Source organism: Pelecanus crispus, chromosome 3 (genome assembly GCF_030463565.1).
Source record: "Pelecanus crispus isolate bPelCri1 chromosome 3, bPelCri1.pri, whole genome shotgun sequence".
Taxonomy (NCBI): Eukaryota; Metazoa; Chordata; class Aves; order Pelecaniformes; family Pelecanidae; genus Pelecanus; species Pelecanus crispus.
Genome location: NC_134645.1, coordinates 41,689,067 through 41,712,204, shown reverse-complemented (window position 1 = coordinate 41,712,204; position 23,138 = coordinate 41,689,067). Strand labels below are relative to the sequence as shown.

General features: G+C 36.9%; 1 protein-coding gene across 1 annotated transcript in view; it reads left to right on the top strand.

The window, feature by feature from the left end:
• Positions 1-23,138, top strand: part of SRBD1 (S1 RNA binding domain 1) — a 124,212-nt gene that overhangs the window by 17,271 nt on the left and 83,803 nt on the right. Inside the window, exons 11-14 of the mRNA XM_075707254.1 lie at positions 3,067-3,174; positions 9,277-9,434; positions 10,618-10,708; positions 11,770-11,877. Of these exons, the coding sequence (XP_075563369.1) occupies positions 3,067-3,174; positions 9,277-9,434; positions 10,618-10,708; positions 11,770-11,877 (465 nt within the window). The remainder of the gene's footprint in view (positions 1-3,066; positions 3,175-9,276; positions 9,435-10,617; positions 10,709-11,769; positions 11,878-23,138) is intronic.

Genomic DNA, 23,138 nt, shown 5'->3' with positions numbered 1-23,138 from the left:
GTATTCTAGCCACAAAAGAGTATCACCTACTGCCTATTGAATTAGTAGCAAATATGCAGACCTTTATGTGTTCAGAGGCAAATTTTTTAGCATTAAATGCCCCTGCGATAGAAAGTGGGTTTGGAAGGCTAGAGTTCTTCATTATTGCATTGAGCGCCATGTAGATGCTCTCTAAGATGACTGTATTTTCTTTACAAGTTCAGAATATTTATTAGCCTGTAGAAGCATCTATATTTCCTCGAAATTCAGGTTTGTGCTGAGAACTCAGGCATATCCTTATGCCTGGCCTTATGGATTTTATTTTTCCCCAGAAGATGGCATCTCTGTGGTTTGACAGCAAACCTAGCTCCATTAACACTAGAACTGTACTGCTCCCAAAGACTTAGTTGTGAAGAGGGACATGGAGAAAGGATCAATGAGAAACAGCTGGAGACGGGTTGCTTAGCTAGCTTTGAGTGTAAACACAACATGGAGTTGTTCCTTGGGAAGGGGCAAGATTTTGTTCCGAAGTGGAATTGCAGCCTTGAAAATGAAGTTTGGTGTTTGACAGTCTTTTTTCAGTTGCCAAACAAAATTCTCAGATCCTGTGCAAAGTCCATGGTACAGGCCTTAAAGGCATTCTTTGGCTGTGGTTACCATCTTGGTGCAAGTTTCATATAATGTTTTGGAGGAAAACAGAGCTCTGCTTTTTGTGCTTCAGGTCTAAAAGCCTAACTATGCTCTTCCTGGAACAGTTGTTAATTAATACAAGTGGTGGGCTTGTTAATTCTGTTGTTGTATAGTTTCACCCTCTGAGGTGTATCACTAGTCTAAGCCATTCATGCTTATTGCGGTCCCTGTTGTGAGCACATGCATGTGGAGAGCTGATGAGCAGAGTAAGATGGTAGTATTTATGTGGAGCTTTTCTAAAAAGGGCTTCATTTAAAGGGCTTCAAAAGTCAGCTCTTGATTAAATAATCAAGAAAAATCTGTTCTTAAATGGAAGCTTAACTAAGCTGCGATGATCTTTAAAAATATACACACATGCTTTTGCTTTGTTTTTTTGCAGCGAAGTGGATTTTTCTCTTTCCTCATGAAGTATTGGAATGATTAAAATGCAGTATTTGCTATGATTGAACTTACTGTTTGGATACTTTTGTATTTGTAGCAATTTCTAATAGAATGTTGCCTAGATAATTTTGACTTACATATAGGCAGGTAATAAAAATATCTGCTGTGATTAACCTATTTACAGAGAAAAGGTTTGTTAACTAGCTTTAATGGATGAAAGAGAGGGGAAAACAGCTGCCAGGTTTCCAAATTCATTCTTGTTTGTGCTGAGGATACTTTCTGGGGCAGTATAGTCATACTTGCCACCTGTAAAAACTTCTTTTTTATAGAATTGGATGGCAATAAGAGGGTTTAAAGCCTTTGCCATTTTTATATAGGTATGGAAAGAGTCTCTAGTTACAAATAAGTATAATAGAACTATTTGCAAAAACTGTTAGCAAAGTGATGAGGTCATGTGGCTAAGCACTCACTACTCTGGATGTTGTAAAACTAAATGGTAAGATTAATTCTGCTCCCATGTCTGTCTGCGTGAATGCAGTGTTGGCTCGATCACACATTTCTCAGCTATTATATGCGCAGACACTTAGAAAAGCTGTTTCAGGAAATTGTAGATCCCTTTAAACAACTGAAAAGCCGTCTGGGTAGGAGCACTTTAGGATTCTCAGTATTTCTGAGTGAGTGCAAGTAAACAAAGTCAAAAGTAAAATTCAGTCCTGTTTTTGCCTGGGCTTGCACCTGGACACATTATCAAATGGCCATAATTCTATCATGTTGCATTTAAAAAAAACCCAACCAACCAGCCAAAAAACTTGCAAAACTTACCCAGACATATTAAAAATATGTATGTATCTCACTTTGCAGTTAAGGACCCAGGCATCTAAAAAAAATACACTAAATGAAAAAAACTCTGAATGTTATCAATATTTTAAAAAGAAATAAGAAACAGGTGGACTGTAATAGAAAATGTTCATAGTCTTTCTTTCCTTCTGTTTGAGGAAACGCAACCAGATATACTCAATCTTTCTTCCTTCTCATTGGGTGGACAATCTCAGTGAGTCAGTTGTGCTTGTTCAAGGACTTCCATCCCTGTCTTCCATAGCCACGTTGCCCAAAACAAAAAGATCAATGGAATAAATATCTGGGATCTCTGTCCTGGGGAGCTTTGAAACTGAGGTGTATTTTAGGACAAAACTTGAAGTAATTGTCATTATGGCTGTGACCACTATGCAGAGTCTCCTTAGAAAAGGGAATAATGCTCCAAAAGGTTTCACTTAGAAAATGCTGGGAAATAGTCTTGTGTTTGTTTGGTATTGTTTATTTCATTTTCCCTTTTGCTAGAATATTATTTACACTGTAAATATATCAGTAAGAGGTAAAAGAGAAGAATCATTTGCAAATTGTTTGGGTTTGTGGTAGTGTGCTTTGTGTTTTTTTTTTTTTTTTTTTAAAGGACCGCTGCAAACTTGATAGATTTCATTTTGAGTTTGAATAGAGATACTCAAAGCATTCCAAATGAAATTTGAATTGGGTTTCATTAATTGACATTAGTTTAGCTCTTGAATTTCTCTCTGGGCACAGTTGCCTTATAGCAGTGGCTCTGCAGTGACAGTCACAGAAGCATGTTTAGTCAATTTTTTTTAATGTATCAAAGAATAGCAAATAATGCAACTCTAATAATAATATGGAACCAAGTTCTTCATTCAGTTGTGGTAAGCTTTGACTTCTCAAAGTGACAAGTAACTTTTTTTGATATCTTCTTTAAAACATAAAATATGATTGCATTATAATACCTAACAAAAAAAAAAGATAGGCCTTGTCCCTTGTCTGATAGTAGAGCAACTCATTCCATTCCTATTTGAAGCTCTGATTTCATTGCCTAATTATTGTAGTAATTCTGCAGTTTATAGGACACCACACTCAATGTAGAAGTCTTTGTTTGAAAATTCACTTTTTATCTGAGTTTTTGCATATGTTCTTAAAATATTTTTTTATTTTTCTTTTTCTATTCTTTTGCAGATGGAGACCAAAACAATTTTTAAAACCAGAATTAATGAGGATACTACGGAATTCAGTAGAGGATGCATATAAACGCCTTATATATCCCCTCCTCTGTAGAGAATTCAGGTAAACCCAGAATGAATGTGTATTTTCATACATTTTCGTAACAATTTCTTAACAATTCCCTCCCCAACTTTTTATTAGAATATCTTTTATCCATTTGAAAATATCAGCATGTTTTTAATGCTCTGTGCTTACAGAAGAAATGGACTATGTAGTCTTGGTTCTGTAGGTTTAATTTGTGACCTTATCCAGTTTAGGCTACAGTAGAGAAATTAGCTTTCTGTGAAGACATTTTACATATTTACATATTTGTTGCTTGTACGTTTATCTAATAAAGTACAACTTAGATCTACATTATCATATAGTTGCATCTTTATCCTTGTATTAGCATAAACCATTATGTCAGTGAATTTTCCCAGCATCTCTTCATGTCACAGCAATAGTACTGTCATTGACATTGTTCTGAGGCCTTTTGTTTTACCTGTCTGAAAGGAACCAGCAAAGTAATTGTTGTGGTTGAAGTGTCCTTCATGTTTGTCATCTGCACTTTGTGGTGAATGAATTAGTCATAGTGTTAGTCTGATACCGTTTTGTGGGTATTGTGATGGCTCTAGAGAAGTCAGTAAACTTATTTCTGGTGATACTGTAGTAACGATGTCATCAGACAGTGTCACTTGTAAGATCTGTATATTGTTCTAAATTTAAAGGAAATTTAAAGCTTAGTATCAGAGTAACATTAAGTAGGGTATTTTCATGGTATAGTATAGGAGCTTACCACATTACTGAAATGATTTAGTATGTCAAAAAGTCTACATTCTAAAAGAGTTATTTTCGAATGGCTAACAGTACTGATGGTAAGATTCTTCTCTTGAACACAAGAGAAGCTCTCCAAAGCATAACATTGTTTGATTCTGGCAAGGTTTTCTGATATGTGACCTGAATTTTAATACCTGTTTTGAGGTAGTTCAAATGGAGTTTATCAAAGACACCCTGTTTCCTGGACCAGAAATGTTGAAATGACTTGTATCAAAATGACATGTGTTGGTTATTCAGTACCTAAAATCAGCAATCACATTCTCAAATGTGGTTCTTCTGTACCTGCCTGGCTGTGCTCTTATGTTTCTGTTCAAATTGGGGTTGTTTTCCTAGCACTTGTTTTCAATAGAACATCCAGCCAATGATGGTCATGTTCTTCCCCTCTGAAAAGAACTGTTAGCTAAAGTTTTGAAGAGCAGATATTTCTAATGGCTTTTGGGTTTCTTCACTACAGTATGTTGTATTTGCTCATTACTTTGCAAGCAAGATTGCTTCACCTCTTTCGATTAGTGAGCCTAGTTTTTGTCACTGTGAATTTCACAGATATTTTCAAAGTGTTGAGTTCACTTTTTTTTGTGACCACAGTATGTGTAGCTACTTTAGGGGAGGCACTGTGTCTATTGTTTGGCCAAAATGATGAACATCTCATAATGGTGAGTCCAACCATTGGCTTCTGTCAAACGGGTGTGAAAGTAGTTGTCATTCCTAGTCTTCACTGCAATCAAACTCTTCTAAAATAAAGAAAAAAAAGACTTACCTTTTAGTGGGGTTCGGTTTTATTATGAATAAGCAAACTGATACAAGTGTTCTTCAAGGCTCTTTTTTTGTGGTTTTGTTTTGTGGTTCCTACCACAGGACTGTTGTGGCCCATGTGTGTTGTATAATGTTATAAGGGCTGCTGCAGCAGTAGGTTGCTGAAGGTTTTCTGTTCTCTTAACTAAAACCAGAAAAAGCTTCCTTCCCTACTACTTCCTAGATGTAGTTCATAAGTCATAAATGCAAAGAATACAGAGCTTGCTGCCTGTTCCTGAGTGGGTGTCTGCTTGTATTTTACTCTTTGTGATAATTTTGTATGATTGGTGGTGTCTGGTTAGGAAAAGCTGAACCATCTCCTGTAGAGAGGAATGCATAGCACCTGCCAGTAGTATTCCTGGTCCATGACCACTTAACCCTTATCCTTCTTTTATTCTCTTTCCGCCCACATCAGAAGCTGATTTTTAGGACTCTTGCAAAGGGCTGCTAAAGTATTCCATACCTCCTTTTAGCGTTAATATTTCCAACCCACCCCCCACTGTTCTTTTTTTCTTTTCTTTTTATTATCATTAAATGTTGGAACAGAAAGTTTCCAAGAGTGTATTGAAACTTCTGGTGCTTCTAGTGATTGGGAGAATTAAACTTGCCAGCAAGACAGTTACCTTATTTATTGTTTAATTTCCTTTCTTCCACTCTGTCAGATACCATCATTTTTTGTATCTGGTATAATAATGTCCAGTGTTGCTTTTGGCTCTTTGAAATACATTTTATTTTGTTGCTGTATTGCATGGAATGATTTCATCAGGACTTGATGCAAGTGATATGACACGGACATATTCTTTAATGGATAATCCTTTCCTAATTTTCCATGCTTTCTTGAAGTGAGTGCTTTCTCTCCTCTGTCTTCAGGGACACAAACATTTCTCTGTATATCTTGTTTCTCACCTGAAGCTAGTTCGCAGATATTTTTCCATGGAAAGGATTGCCTCTCAGACTGTGTATGGAAGTGGGGAATTTTAAATCTCAATTTAAAAACTGACTCTTACAACATTGAATATAGGAGCTAGTAGGTCATGATTAGGTTATTTGCTTTTATTACAATATACCAGTTAGTGATATACAGTCTGAGAGATTCATAGAGTTCAAGGGAGGGGGTTGAAATTCTGACTTGATTGAAACTTTGTCATAAGGTAGCAACTGAAGGGTTTTGTTTTGTTTTTTACAAAACAGCCATTTCTCTTGTGTTTAGAGAGGAGAACTGCTATCCGCCTCTGCCTTATCTCTCTGCCATATTAATGAGAACTGTTGCAAATTGGAAAAACATGAAGCTGGGCATCTTGCCATTTGTATGAAGCCAGTAGTGCACTGAAAAAGAGAAAGATATTAGATTGTTTGAGGTAGCTTGATGTTTGTTCAAAGACCAAATGACTGCCCAAGCTTGAAATTAAGGGCCAGTACTTGGGACAGTAGATCGTGCTATTATACAAGTGTTGAGTGAGAGACAGCTAGAGAGAAAAGAGGTTTCTATATTTGAAATTAAAAAATACAGGATATTATGTAATAGAAAGGACATACATTACGTTTCCCCTACGCACCTGGCACTTTCAGTAACATTTCCTGTTACTGTAAAAGTTCCTGTATATCCATGCCAATTTTAAACATGATTTCCATAAGGTGCACATAACTAACAGCATGTGTTTAGGGGCAATTTTAATTCCTGCAGAAGTCTGCCTTCACAGGTGGACTGATGTGAATTTACAGTGTGGGAGGACTTGGCCTTGTGGCCGATAGGGACCCTGTATCTCTGGGACAGGTGGAAAGCTGGAAATTGGCCTGTCTCTGTACAAAGCCTCCAGTCCAAGTGCATTCAACCTTCCCTTGTTTACAAGCCACTTTCAAACTTCATTTCTATATGCATGTGGCTGGCTGAATCTCTGTTGTGTGTGTATATGTAGATGATCCATATGGCTGTGAGGCTTAGGTGTTTGCTTTTTTTCCTCTGGTATCTTACAAGTGGCATCAAATTGTTCTGTCCCTGGACTCTTCCTGGAAGAAGCTTGTTCTGTGGCTTAAGTTATTTTTGTTTTATTTTTTAAGAATGGGAGAATGATGCTGCAACACTGATCAGGAAATGAAATGGCAACTGAAATTCAGTGGAGATGGATGTAAAATGATGCTTGCAAGGGCAAGTAATTCTCTTTACATAAAGAATATTATGAGCTCTGAGCTATCCTGACATGCAGGAAAGAGACTTTGGCACTAGGGAAGGTAGCTCCACATAAAGGTTAAGTGCTCAGAAGGTAAGATTATTGAGTGAAGGAATAAAGGCGAAACAGAATTATTGATTTAGTTGGCCTGTATTTGGAATATTATTGGCCATTTTGGTCCTTTCACCTTGGGGCGTGGGGCAGGAAAGTAGTAAAAGGATTCATTAGAATTGGAAAAGGCCCAGTGAAGGGGAACAAGGTGTGAAATAATTTCTGCGTGGAGAAGGGTTGACTAGGCTATGACATTTCAGCTTGGAAAAGAGAGGACTTAAAGATGTATGGCGTGTGCAGAGTGGCACCAGGTTTCTAGGGATAAATTTTTGCTTTCTTCCAGTATAAGACCTAGGGGGCCATAAAAATTAAAAAGAATCAGCTTTCAACCAAAAGGTGGCAGGTATTTGCACAGTTTGTGATGGACCTGCAGAACTCGCTGCCATCGGACTATGTGGATGTAAGAAATGTGCATGGGTTCAGTAGAATACTGGATAGTTGGCCAAGAGATCTGTTATGGGCTACTAAAGAGACAAATCATGCCAAGTTCAGGAAGTACTCTGAGCTGTAAATAGTTGGAGGCTACAATAAAATTATGGGACAGGTATACTAGTGCTGTGGTATCAGCTCCATAGGCAGCTGCTTATAGCCACACTTGGAGACAGGATGCTGGGATAGAGGGACCGCTTACTTGAACTAGTGCAGCCATTCCCGTAATCTTGTTTTTAGTGGTGGCAACATACAGTGTCTGCTTTTTGGTGCTGAGGGCAGATCTGAATTGCTAAGGACTCTTGGAATGCGTGTATACCCTTCACCATCTCACTTTAAATCATGTCTGTGGTAATTCGGTATACTTGATAAAAAAAACCAAAAAGCACAGGGATATAAGGGAACCTTTTGTTGTTGCACACTTCCTTAGAAAATGTTCAATCAACAATGTGTGAAAGAGAATCTAGACCTGTCTCTAGACCGCTTTACAAATAAGAGATGATGAGGACTTACCAGCTCTGTCTGTACCACTGTGCGATGAGACGGGGCTGAACTGGTTGTTTGGTTGGATCCTGGGCAAACTCAAGTCAGACTCTTAAGTTCTTCCACATCTGAAAATGGCTCAGAACAGCTTCATATCCTGGACATGTCAAATAGCCCTTATGAGGGTTATGTTTGAACTGTTTGTAGCCTGCTTGTGTCATGCATTGATTGACCTAAACAACTTGAGTAATTTCCCCCGCCCCATTCTTATAGGGTTAGTTAACTGGAACACAGGTTTTTTCTTCTGTAAAAGTAAACCCAGATATTACTTTCTTCAGTGATGGGTAAAAGGAAAAGGAGAATAAGGTCACTGGCTACCCTTTAAGTTATATGAAGGCTTTACTGCATTGCTGTTCTTTGCCTAATTATTGTAGTTATTGGCAATGTAATGCAGGTGAAAATGGCAATGAATAGGTATTGGGGAAAAAAAAAATCAGCTAGGTCCCCTTTTTCAATTTTGCTTTTTTTATATAAGATGCCATACCACGACAAAAATACTTGTCCTCTTGTCCTTATCAGTCATTGTCTTGCCACATCTGACAGATAAGACATCATGCGTCTTGTACACCTTCACTCAACAAGACTGATTTGTTTCTCATAACACTCTGCAGTAAGTGTTCTTGCTTGAAGTCATCAAAGTCAATCCTTGGTGCACTAACTCACTTCTTTCTCTTGAAGATATAGAAAAGAAAGGTAGGGAACATCATGACCCCATCAGCTTTCTAGTTTGGTTCTGAGGAAGTGGAATACCGTCCTAGAAGGACCTCAAGTCTACATGCTTCTGCGATGACCGTTAAATAACGTAATTTGTAGGCGAAATTAAATGCCTTATGAGTCATGGTGTGTTAGCAACTAATTGGATAGGACAGTTTCTCTCTACTACCTCTCAGCCTAAATTATCATGCTTTTTTTGCTGGGTAGTGATTTTTCTCCAGAACTGGGAAATTATGATGAAGTCAATCCATGCCTGGTTCGAAATGATTTTTCTTTGCAGTTAGGTATCAGCTTTGACGGGAAGCTGTTCTTTGCTCAAAATTATGAGTTGATGTTTGAATGTTAGTTGGTATGTGTGCATTCATATAGGTGCTTCTATTACACTCTTTAAGTTGATTTACTTTCTTAGAACCTGAATGAGATGATCATATAGATGACCCTTTTTTGAATCATCAAGCTTGATTGGAAGTGTAATATTTAATTAAAGATAATGAAAATGTGATTGGAAAAAAACTTACAACTTTGGAACAATTAAAAAGTGCATTTGAAAGCTAATTGAGGGGAAAATGTTTTTTGCTTTCATCCTTGTAAGATCAAAGTTGACATCTGATGCAGAGAAGGAGTCTGTGATGATGTTTGGGAGAAATCTCCGGCAGCTGCTTCTGACCAGCCCTGTGAGGGGCCGTACTTTGATGGGAGTAGATCCTGGCTACAAACATGGCTGCAAGTTGGCAATTATTTCACCAACCAGTAAGTTCCAATTCTAAATATTTTTGAAAGGACTGATAAAAATATATTCATTTAGAGGAAAGGATAGTTTCAATACCTACTTTTTTATCAAATTGGGTTTTTTCTTAAGCTTTTAGTGTTTTCCATGCATCCTGTCATGCAAATTCATTTCTTCAGGCTTAAGGTTAAGTTCTGACACCTGGATTCCAGTGTCTCCTTTGGTGTTATTACTCCTCTCTAAAATAGAATTCAAAATCCCTTCTGCCTTCTTGAATACAGGTTCAAATAATTCTGCCTCTCAGTAGTCAGCAAAGAGAACACCTGGCACTTTTATTGTTTAACAAAGAACTTGAATTTAAATACTTTCTATAACTTTGCTGGTTTTCATGGGTAATATCTTGGACATCTGGATACTTTATCAGCCCTTTCTGTTTAGTAGTATGTGTGTTAATGTGAGAAGTCAGAAACATTGTATTTGCAGAACTTTTTAGTTCAGTTTTTAGTCAGATATAGAACAGAGCCTTTCCAGTTCATCCTGGTCTGATCTGGGGATACATACCTCTTTAGGCCCATGTGAAAACAGTTTGTTTTCCTTTTATTTTGTTGTTGCTTTTTCTCTGAGAATATATCCACCCAGGGTGGGTGTAAGGACAGGTGTGTTCTTGACCCATGTTAAAAGGGCAGTAAGGTAAGGTAAATGGTTTTTAGCTTGCATTGCACCATAAGCTATCAGTACCAGTTAATAAAGAGTTATTTCTAAGTGTGGTAGATGGGATGATGGCAAGAGCTGGCATTGGAGTTTTAGAGCTCCTGGACTGCAAGTCCTGAGACTGCATTCCTAATTTTCATCTCTCTTTACTGGATCTATAAAATGTACTAGACTAGAGCAATAAATCTTTTGCAGTGAATTGCTGTTTTATAATACACTTTATTTGCCTGATATGACTAGATGCTTATTATTTGTTATGTGGATATGTCCCCAGAGAACTAGAAAACGTTTCAACTCATTTTGCTTTGGCAGCCAAAGCATTTTAGTCCTCTGCCCACCATGCATTTATTCTAATTGGATACAAAAATAAAAGGGAACAATGGCTTATTAAGAAGCTTTCTTTGTGAATCATCAAATTAACTTCAGTAGTTTGCAGGATGTAGCTTTTGGATATTTGTGTTTTTTATCAAATGGCTTTCCCGTTCATTGTTCTAGGTCAGATACTCCATACTGATGTCGTTTACTTGCATTCTGGTCAAGGATTTCGTGAAGCTGAGAAGATAAAGAGGCTTCTGCTACAGTACAAGTATGCTAAAGAAACTTCCATTTATTACTCCTTACCAAACGTGGTGAAAATCTTCACTATATAAATACCTGCTTTTGGGTGGAATAAGAATTCTAATGATTTAACTGGAATTATTCTTTTTTTTTTAGGTAGTTCAGAGCTTGTTTTTCTTTTAGTCTATGTTCCTGCTTTTACACTATGTATATGTAAGAAGCATATGAAATCAAGCCATGGCTATGACTAAGACTGCATGCTATGAACGTATCCTCATAAAGCTCTGTCAAGCCATTTATTTTTAGGAATAGAAATGAACATTCAGCTAAGGAGTAAGTTTAGCCTCACTCTTCCTACCCCTCCACAACCCCCAAACCACTCATCGATCTTTCCCTGTTCCAAAAGCCACATTTAGCCTTTGGAAGAGTTTTATTAAGCAAAGGAAATCCTGCTCAGATAGATCTCCAGATGGACTTGCAAATAGGGGCAGCATGATTAAAGGGTTATTGTATCCAACTGTTTTGGGATCCCCTGTGGACAGACATCTGGTCCACTGAGTCAGCTGCTGAACTGCCACAGCATACAGTCCAGTTTGTCTTTAAGCATTAGATTGGCTTTAAACAAGGTGATTTGATGGCTGACTGGCTGTGGTGGGGGCAGTCAGAGGCAATGACCTTGCAAGCTGTTGCAAACTATGATGTTCCCATTAAGGAATTAAGATTCTGATTACTTGGGCTTTTTCATGGTTCATAACAGATGAGGGAAACAGGAGGTGAAAGGGTTTGAGACTGTAAATAACATTACTTCATATTCATAAGAGAAATGTATCATTTTTGGGTTTTCTGCAGATATTACCACTGTTCAATTCCATTACAAATGAGTGAAAATTTTGACTCATCTCTTGCACTGTCACATTGAAAACCTGTTAAACACAATGTGATATTACTAGGAATACATTCTCATTAAATCTGAACCTTGTATTATATAAAATAAGATGTATTGGTCATTGTTGTGCATAGAATGCTATGTATGAAAAAGTCTAAAAGCATAATTAAGACTAATTGTTCATCTTTTTACTCCATGCAAAGCTGTAGCACTGTCGTGATTGGCAATGGCACAGCCTGCAGAGAAACAGAAGCTTACTTTGCTGACTTAATTATGAAGAAATATTTTGCACCACTGGACGTTGTTTACTGGTAAGATCACTTTGCTTGCTGTGATACTGTAATTTTTTGAAGTGTTTCTTTTTATTGCTTTGTCTTTCTTTTTTGAGTCAAGCTTGACCCATCCTTGTAGCCAAAGGAAAATGGCTGTAGCTCTTTGGAGCATGAAAGTAGTTCTCCTGAGTCGGTGAGAGAGACTCACTGAAGCATTTTATTTTCTCTTCCTGAGGTTCACTCCGTTGCTATTATCATTGTAACAAAGTATGCGAGAATAGCAGCTCAAACAGCCAAGGGCCTGTGTTTGGCATTGTGTGTTTATTTCTTGATAAATGAGGTTAAATGCAAATGCTAAAGCTTGTGTTGTCTGACTATGGTATGGAATGCTTCCTAATCCTATGGGTATTAAATGATCTGGAAATAAATATTTTTGTTAATACTTGGCAGAAAGTAGTGAAGGTATTTGTCCTCTTTAAACTTCAAATTTTATCCATTAGTCTGTTGAATTCAAACTATTATCACTTTCTTTTCTCCTATGCTCTTTGTTTTTAATTCACACCTTTATTTTTTTAAAGCATTTTTGGTGATTTACCTTGGATTATCTTTTGTGCTGAAATTTAACATCAGTATTTACTTTTCACTGTCTTAACATACTGAAATAAGTTACCTAACTTTTTGAAAAAGTTACAGCCTTTCTTTGTTCAAACTACTATATACATTTAATGGAGCCTTTTCTCCATAGATTAGGAAGTTATCTTACAGAAATGTTCAACAAATGTATTATTCCTGTTAACTTATGCTATCATTTAATTGCACTTGTTCTTTGTTTCTAAGATTTCTAAGTAAGTTTGCAGCAAGACCTGATACTTAAATCTCCTTTTTATTTCAGGAGACATAGTAGGGTTTTTCTGATTTTGTTTGCAAAGGAAGGAGGCTGTTCAAGCTTCTGAAAAATTAGGCACCCTCCTTCCTGAACCCAGCTCGAAAACAGTGGATTTTTAATGACTGTAGAGAATGGAAAACACTTCATACTGTATGGTTTTTTGGCAAAAGTTTAATTTCACTGTTGTTCACTTCATGTAGTTTAAAAATCCATTATGTTGACATAAGCACTTTGAAACAGTAATAGTAATTTTATTTATTCATTGATCATATACTACAAAATATAAATAACTAGTTTACACAGAAAAATGTATTTATATAATACTGTGGTGGATGGTTTTCTGACTGTGTTTTCCTCTTTTGCTTTAATATTTTCTCCCTGTTTATAGTTCAAGATTATAGAATTTGCAGAATAATTATCAGTATTGTTTTTTGCGTTTTGTTTTTTTGTTTGTTTGTTTTTTGGCTGGTAGCACTACCAAGTTCTTGGAACTGATGAAAGGTCTTGTGAAATAGGAATTAGTATAAATGCTCTAAGGCAGAAGTGAGGTTATCAAGTTGGTTGCTTTTTTCTAGTAGTGACAGATATATAAATGCAGTTGTTTAACCTGCAAAATTAATTCCTGGAAGTGAAAATTAGCATAACCAAAACCATTTTTGCTTTCAGTATATATTTATATTGTTAATGGTTTTCTTGCACTGTGCTCATATATGGTGAAGAGCCAGTCCCTACTTCAGAATTCGTATGCAGAACACCGATGTACTGCATATTAAAATAAAAATCAGCAGAATGTAATTTTTTTTTGTACTGCATGCTATAGGTGCTGTTGAACTTTGTAGACTGCTGTTTGTGTGTACGTTTATATATATGTGGGTTTACAAATAAGCTGGGCTTGCAGTCCTTGTGTCTCTCTTCACATTTTGACAGTCTTGACTGAGTTTCTTTCTTGAAGATTGGGGTTCCTGTGTTGCCCTTTCTACCTAACTCATTTTATGTGCATCTCATTGCATTATTCACTGCTGGGGTTTTGCAGCCATGCCACTGAATCCCGCAAGACAGCTACTTTATTTGCGTTCTAGCTCCAGAAAACTTTCTCCTTAATCTCCTTGGTAGTAACAGAAAGCAATGATGAGTCCAGACATCCGTGCCCCCCACTTCTGATAATCCAGTGAAATGCCTGGAATTTATGTCAGTCTAAGTACAAAAATGTAAGTGATACTTGTTAAATGAGGAGCAATTAGTACAGAATTATCATTTGAGCCATAGGTGACAGTAGGCATACGTTGTGAAAACTGCTGTACCTCTTGAGGGGAACTATGAAAGATGACTTGGAAGAATGTGCTCTGCTGATCATCTTTTTTTAAATAAAAAAGGCCCCCAGAGCATGTGCTCTTAGATCACAAAAACACTTTACTGTTTCCATATACAAAGTCTTCCCTTGATTATGTTGTTTTCTCATGATAGGGGAAAATGAGGTCTTTGTTTATACATAGGCTGAATACAGATCTCTAATCAGTTCTGTGGAAAGCCATGGTATGCTTTTGGATCAAGTGATCTTTATAAATTGTTTTCCAATTCAAATCTCTAAGAAACAATTTAAGTAATGTTGGAAAAGTTCATTTCTAAAGAAGATCTGCTTCAGCAGATTGCAGTTGTAACTAAAAAATGGATTTGTAGATCAATTTAGTGTTTGAACTGTAAAATAAAACCAAAACACCACCAAACAAAACAAAAACCAGAACAAAACAAAAACCTTCCAGTACTTAAACTGTGACAGAATGAGTCAGTTGCATCTAACGTGATACCATTTCCCAAGCATTCAGGGTCTTGCGGTGACGCGCTGACCTGCACCAAGGTGGAAATCCTTGCCCAGCAAAACAGAACTCAGTTTATTGCTGTGTGCAAGTTTCAGAGAACTGCCAATTGTATTTGTGTTTACAATCTTTCTCCTTTAAAAGGAGTTGAAATGTAAAGTGGCTTGACAGATGAGACCGGATTGTTTTACAGTGCTTTAAAACCAAAATCCCAGTCAAATTCTTAAGCTGTCATTCAGAAAGGTGGCTGATAGAGAGGTAATACAGACTTCGGCTTCCTTGGCAAATAAAGCTTGTAATATGATACTACTTACATTTTTTTGTTAGAAGTGGAGAATAGGATCAGAAATTATTATAAAAAAATAAAAATCTGTTCCTACTTTTATGTCCAGTTCATCATATGGAACTTGATTCATGCATTTCCAGGGAAATGAGACAATAATAGTCTGTAATTTTAGAAAGAAGGTGTGTGCAGTTGATGAATGCACAAATAATCTGGACAGGTATTCACTCTAATGAAGGTTAGTGATAATAAACAGCTGAACACTTAATTGATTGCATGTATGTGCAGTACATGATGAAATATGCTGAAATAGTCTACTACTAAAGTCCTGTACAATAACTTCAGAATTGTGCATGAAGTTATTCCTTGGCTTCAGTATCCAACTCTAGCGAGTACTTAACTACAGACTTAAATGAGAACACCATTTCACCTTCTTTTAGTTGTGTGGCAAGAATCAAATTAACTGATTCTCACTTTAAAATATTTCAGTTGTATCAGTACTAAGAGACTTCCAAAATAATTTTCTTTCAGTTCCTCTCAAAAATACTGCAATATTTTATTTGACTGCTTTGTCTTTTTTAGTGCTAATAAATATATGAAAAGCAAGCAATTAAAATAAAAGATCCTCAGCAATGGCGAGTACAAACTATGTATAGTTTTACTGAAGTTTTCCAAGGAGAAGACAAATCGGTGAAGACTTTAGTAGGAAATGAGGCATATAGCACAATTTTTTGTGTGGCTTTAAAACCTGTCTGGACTCAGTTTGACAGTTTTTGATTTAAAGCAAATATTTTTCACTATTTTTGTAACCAACATGCTTTCAGATACCTACATCCAACCTAAATAACTGCAGGACTCTTTTTTTTTTTTTTATAATGTAGTTTCCCTTTTAGAGCTATGTTTATTGACTTAGATTAGGACTGGACTAGAGCCCAGAGACAGTCATATCTAGTCTTCAGGTTTTTCGTTACAAATCAGTTTTTGTTACAAGGTTCAATAAATATCCTTGATTATTTATGTTAGTTCTATTGTGAGTTCTTGCCAAAGATACATTGTATTATAACCAAAACAGATGTTCTGCTTTAGACAAGTGTATTTGTTTTAACAGGACCAGAAATGTAAATGAAACAACAGTGTGTTCAGCATTAACATGGCAGATGAACTTTTAGGATTTCACTGGCCTTTTTGGATTAAATGAAAATCTTGAAAAAAATATTTCAGGAATCTCATTCCATATTTCGATCACTGCTGCTGAGTTTTTTTTGATTGCTGTTGGTGTAGGCATCTTGGAAATGAAAGCTATGATGGGTGAACTATGCTAGAGCAGGACAACATGAAAAGCTCAATCATCGTATTTGGAAAAATAAAATCACAATTTTCCTTTCAGTCTCAGTGGTTTCATTGTCGCAATACAAACATTCTTGCTGGTCTGACTTTTCTTATGTGCTTGTTACATTAATGCACACTCAGAATGAAGTATTTCAGCTCACATTTAAAAGAAAGTTTGATAGGTATCATGAATTGTTAATAGTTTTCAACAAGCAGTAATGCAGCCAGGCAAGTGTATTTTTTTGTTGTTTTTTAGGTGACTTGGTGTTTAATTTCTGTCATACTTGGTTTTAAAGTTGATAAAAAATCCTTTTCTGCCACTTTCAGCAAAATCTTTTCTTGCTCTTGAGACTTTATAAGCAACGTAATTAATAATTTACTGCTGTTTAAGTTCAAACACTTCTGTACTGTGACAAATAGGGGAAAGTCTGTAATGTCTTGTAAAGTTCTCATTGGGTTTTCTTTAATGTTTAAATTGTCTGCTTTAGAATACTTAGAAATGTTCTGCTAAGGTAGAATAGGACTGTTTAATACCTTTTGAAGTTGGACCTTGGTGGCAAGAAATTGATTTGGAAATGTTTGTTCTACAGGATTTTAGGTCCACTTGTATTTTATAGGTGTCTGCACATGCTTTAAATATCCTTTTCAATTTAAATGTGTGTTTTATGTTGTTGAATATCTACATTATACTCTCTCAGCTTTAACAAATGCCACTTTCAAGTTCCATGCCTCTACATTTCTAATGTTACACTAGCTTAATTCCCATTACTTTTCTGCTTCATAGCACTCGCAGTTTGAAAGGGACCTAACATTCGGGTTCACATTATGATAATTAGGTTTCAAAGCAGTGCGGGGGGATTAAGATGTCTGAAGTCTAGTTGCCGAATAAAGTTCAGAACTACTTGTAAAACTTGTTTGAGTGGTTAACAGAAGTGGTTTTATTTATTCAGTGCTCATGCAGCATTAATCCGTATTTCATCAGGTACCCACAGTGCTGTAACTCTAGATATGACCTTGGAACTTAATTTACCCCATCTCAGTTTTCCTTATTAATGTGCCATGAAAGAGGTACATGAAAGATAGCCAACATCAAAGCACCTTTTCAAATAAAGTGGTTGATATGAATCCTCTGGTATTTAACACTGTCTGTCAAATGTTTCAGCTGGTTTGCATCCTTTTACAAGCTATTGCTTGCTGCATTAATGCAGTTGTTTCAAGTCTGTTGAGAGTACAAAGGAGGATAGGGATATGGGAAACTTTATTCCTATTTCTTTTTGATTATATTTTCTTCAAGCTGTTATTTTTGTCTGTTAAGCTATATAACTCTACTGATGACACATTTATGTACGCACACCTACACACCTTAGGTCATTAGATGTCTGATACAGAAGGTAGAAAGTAGTTTGGAAAGTTTTGGCAAAAGGAATACATATTCAGCAGAAACAATGCACATGTCTGAAATGTGCACTGAAGAATCTTTGTTCTGCTTTCATCTCTTTCAAGCTCTAGTGGAGTCATGAGAAGTCCTAAACAATGAAGAAATAATTTTGAGGAACAAACAGATTTTAAATGGGCGTGAAGAGGACATAGTCAAGGAAAACATTTTAAATTATGTAGTGATTTCCAGGCAAACTGTCTTCTGTCCCTTACTTAAAAGTTACTTTCTGTTGTGATTATTTACCACAGCTGAGTAAGAGCTCATGATCATGCACACTTCAAATGAAAAATCATTTTGTGTATTTTTGTATTTACAGGAGACAGTCCTGTAAATTGGAACCTCACTTTGCCTAGAGACTTCTTCTTCCTGCTACTTTTGATTATTCATAACTTTAGGTAGTAATTAGTCTATTGTTCGGCCTCTAATAAGTGTCCACATCTAAAGTAGTATCTGATGTTTTTTCCTGGTGCATCCACAGACTGGTATCTATGTTGAGCTGAACCCATACTATCTTCAAAAGGGGAAATTCAGAAGTCATCTTAGACTTTGAAGCAGTCCAAGAAAACAAAGATTCCCCTCTGCCCCAGCTCTGTTGCTTATTTTAAAAGTTTACTGTAGACACCAGTACCACCTCCAGCCGTGTTTTTCTGAGGGGAGGAAAAGAAATGGGTAAGCAGTGAGGATACAGTGGGACAGGTGAAATAGGAGATAATAACTTCTGGCTTGTATAGCATGAATTTGAAACTTTTTAAAACAAACTTTATAAGCTATACACTTGACATAATTATGGAACAGTCTTTGAATTCTCTCTCAGAGAAATAGCTTCACAGTTTTTAAGATGAGAACAAGGACTAATTGGGAGTATGTCAATGTAGTTAAAGAGATTATGAATTTGTTTAAGTTCAGAAAAAGAGTAAGATATATGTGGAGTCTAGACTTTAGCAATATGAAGGCAGGGGGTCAGGAAGTAAATGTAACTAGCAAAAGAAATCTAAATCTTGAGGAAAAAGTCCATTTTTCCAGAACACTAGGACATGTCGTTTGGCTTGGGTCCAGGGCAATCTATGGGAAAACAGTCTTCGGGGAGAGAGGAAAGTTATTCATGCAACTTCCCTTCTATGTTTTCTCTTTCTAAGAGAAAATCATAGTAACAGTAATATCAAGCAGTGATTTTAAGTTATGTATTCTCAATATGTAAATCTCTTCAGACTTTTAGAGGATACTAAACAGACAAACAAAAAAAAAAATCACTTCTGTAAAACTAGGGAAGATTTCAGGATGAAAAGCCATTAGGCACGTGACAAAGGTCTTTTCCAACCTAAACAATTCCATGATTCTATAATATGTTCAAGGGCAACTTTGCTTACTCTTCAATTAGAAATGTACTGATCTTGAATACGCTGAAATACAGTCTGTGGGAACTTTGTACAGCTTTGAGCTCATTTGAGCTGTGCATTCCTTGTCTTTTCAATGCAGCAGGGTATGTCAAGAGAACCATTCCCTCTCCTCTTCTGTCTCCTCCCCTAATCGTTTATGAGCGTGAATGGATGGTGTACAGTCCAAGCTTAAAACTGAGGTTTGGACTTCAGCTGAAATATGTGACCTAATGACATATTACTGCTTCTCACAATGAGCATTGGAGACAGACTCTCAACAGTTGCATCTATGAGTCTTTTCCCAATACTATTTTTCTTTTTTTTTATCCTGGAGTGAGCTAAAGTACGCTTATTCCATGTAACTCTAGAGTATGTTTTAAAATGCTATCTGTTCTTCATAAGGCTTAGACGGTTAGGTTTTGGTCAGTTACTGTGAGACACCACATGAAGAAAATGAGTCATGCTCTGTATGCAGCTAGGATTGTGAAGGTTTAATGATGTGAGCCTTAAATGTTCCAAGCTTGGTATTGATACTGATCTCAAACAAACTAGAAAAGCTTAGGCTTTCAGGTAAGCTGCTGCAGCACTGTTTTAAGAGCTTCCAAAATTAGCATGTACGGTTCAGTGTCTCTGTAGTTTTAGGTGGCTTTTTGTTCTTTAAAGTAATGGCATGTGTGGTGTCGTGGTTTAGCCTCAGGCAGCAACTAAGCACCACGCAGCCGCTTGCTCACGCTCGCTCCCCCTACCCCGATGGGATGGGGGAGAGAATTGGAGGAGTAAGAGTGAGAAACACTCCTGGATTGAGATAAGAACAGTTTAATAATTGAAATAAAGTAAAATAGTAATGATAATAATAACAATATAATAATGATAATAATAATAATAGTATACAAAGCAAGTGATGCACAATGCAATTGCTCACCACCCACTGACCGATACCCAGACAGTTCCCGAGCAGCAATCGCTGCTCCCCGGCCAACTCCCCCCAGTTCATATACTGAGCATGACATCACATGGTATGGAATAGCCCTTTGGTCAGTTTGGATCAGCTATCCTGGCTGTCCCCCCTCCCAGCTGCTTGTGCACCTGGCAGAGCATGGAAAGCGGAAAAGTCCTTGAGTAGCTTAAGCAGTACTTAGTAACAACTGAAACATCAGTGTGTTATCAACATTCTTCTCCTACTAAATCCAAAACACAGCACTATGCCTGCTACTAGGAAGAAAATTAACTCTATTCCAGCCAAAACCAGGACAGTGGTTGCCTCAATTTCTCTCACAGTGGAAATGGAATGTAATCAGATTTGGATGTTACCTGCTCAAACAGAAGCCAAGAGAGGTTAGATAGTGGCTAAACTGAATGGTGGTGGATCTTTTATGTATTTGAGATTTGCAGACTGTTGAGAACTCAACTGGTGGCAGTACAGAATTCACTCCAGAGACTATAAGCCTACTGACAGTGGGCTGGTTTCTTCTGTGTCCTTTGTGAACCCCTTGGAAGAAGCCTGTGAACCACAGGTTGAAAAACACTGGGGTTGGACCTGAAAATAACAAAAACAGAAAGACCCAGAAACTTCATATTTAAAATAGGTGAAATTGCACATAGGAAATCCTTCCCCTTATTGGTATTTGCAGAACTTTGATTGTGGAAACTTGCCGTGTGGTTCGTGTTACCCATGTCTGTGCATTTTATACTGCTAGCCTTTACCCATTGCCTGAGATGAAATAGCATGGCTCCACACTAGTATGGTATCGCCATGCTAACAAAAGCTTTGATACTGAGAAGTGAATGTAAATTAAAACCATTAAAATGTTAATTTATGATTTGTGTCTGTAGTGCCTTTCTAAAATAAGTGATGCTTGTGGTGGTTGGGATATTACTCTATTATCCTCTTCATACTTGAGACATCAGACACATATGGTTGTGTGTTTTAAGTGACTTTGTCATGAAATAGCCGTGGCAAGTGGTAAATTTTTCACTAGTAAAGACTGAGAAAATTCATTTAGGCTCCTCACTATGTAAAAAAGCTCCAACAGGAATTACTTGTGGAATCCTGTCAGGAGTTAATTTGAAGTGGAAGCGTCTAAATATAATGTGATTAATAGTGAGAGCATCCAGATTAAAATTATATAAATACAAGATATATCCTCTGATTTGTGAGGTACTGAGACTGACAGTTACTGCACAGTCTGACCTGGCTGTATATTTGGATGGTGTTTTGTCTTCAAGGAGACATTCTGTAGGAACCTAATGGAGGAGTAAGCATTTTTCCATTTGTGGGAGGTTACCAGTAATACGTTTTTATGTAAGTTGAGTTTCTGCCAAACTTCATACCTATTCATTTGTGAAAGCACATTTGCTGTTCTGCGTTTTAGCTCTTACTGGGCTTTCTTTATTGTTGTGAGATGTGATATACAGATTTATTTATTTATTTTAGCTTACTGTGCTCTTATTGTTGATGCTGATAGCAGAAGCTTAGGTTAGGTGGTTACATTACATTAGGCTGTCTAACACTCTGCATTAGATACCTTAATTTCAGTGGCTTTTTAATTGGCAGAGAGTTACCTTTGGGATGAAATTCTTCATCCTAGGTCTCTGTTAGTGTATGTGTGTGGGTTGCATGTATTTCTAAATAATAATTAGAAATGTTTAAGAAAATGAAGGAGTGAGCATGTGCACAAATGGTGTAATTAGTGGGGAAAACTTTATTCTTTGAAGTATCAGTACTGTTGAGATCTGGTAAAAATGAAAGGTTGTGGATGGATCCAAAGTTTGGATAGAAGTCTCCCCTGAAAATATGTTCACGTTTGTTTTGAGTAGTAAACCTCAGGAAATCGCCACTTGTACAGCTGCTGACAAATTCCCCCAGTACCAGCAGAGCAACTATTACAAACCTTGATTTTTTTTTAAAAAAAAAAAAAAAAAGAGAGAGAGAGGAGAAAATGGCTTGGATTTTTGATTTTTGGGAGGTTTGAAAATTAAACGTTAATGCTTCCACGTGTCTGATAGCCTGAGAATCTTCCAGGTCTGAAAAGCAAATACAGCATGTCTGTCAGTAAAGCAAGGGCTCTTTCCCTCTGCAGTTACATAAAATTGTCATTTCTGCTCCTGACTTCAGGCTGTTGACAGTGCAGGAGTGAGTGCTACCCATATTGCACCTTCACCTGGTGTAATTTTGTGTGATACTGAAACTGGGGGCTATGCTTGCCCAGACTTACTTAACTTTTCTTATCAACAAAGTGTATGGCAGTCTTAAAAGCTTCGTGAATGACGTTGAAAGAAGGCACAGCAACAGGAGATACTTCAGCATACTTCTGATGTTTTCAGGGCACGAGAGGCAGAGAATATAGACATGCTGTGTGTCTCAAAGGGCCTTTGAGTAAGTTATTTCAGCTTGAAAAGGGATTAGATTTAGATGACTGCAGTGTCAGACGGTTTTAAGTGAAGGTGCCTATTGAGGATAATTCCTTTCTATAACTGGATCCCAGCAGTTTTGTCAATGATGAGTAAGTGGAGGGAGCAGAAATGATCCATTTGTTGTGGTGGGTGATATGGAGGCAAGCAAGAATATGTCTGAAAGGAGACAGCAAAAAGCACAAGCTACGTGAAGCACCTTCTTCACTACCAGGCCCTCCTAGCAGCAACAACCGGGAACAATGGGCAAGTAGAGGGGAAAGGACAGCGAAGAGAGTGGTGCTGGTTTTCCTGTTCCTTTTTCAATTTTGGGAGACTTGTGTTGCTTTGGTGGTTTCACGTACAGTTGTAAATGTAATCATGTCCTTCTAGCAGTTCTGTACGTTGGTTATTTTGCTTTCCTTCGAACAACCAACACTCCTGAAAGCAAATTTGTTGTTCATATAGAAATAACGTTTTCACTTTAATCCTATTGGAACTGTTTCTAATTGTATCAGATTATTTTATGTAACAGCAAATTAGTATTTGCTAATTAGTGCTGAGCTGTTAAACAGCTCAGTTGTCTGTGGAGCTTTCTAAATAAAAAACCTGGAGGTGGGGGGGAAAGATGTCCATCTATATGCAGTTATAGTTATTGCTAATATTAAATTGGCTTTCCACATAAAACTTCTCTCTCAAACCTAATTAATTTTTATATTTTTTTAAACATCTTTGGCAGCTAAAGCAACATGCCTACTCCCTGTTCAGTTCTTTTATTGGGCTG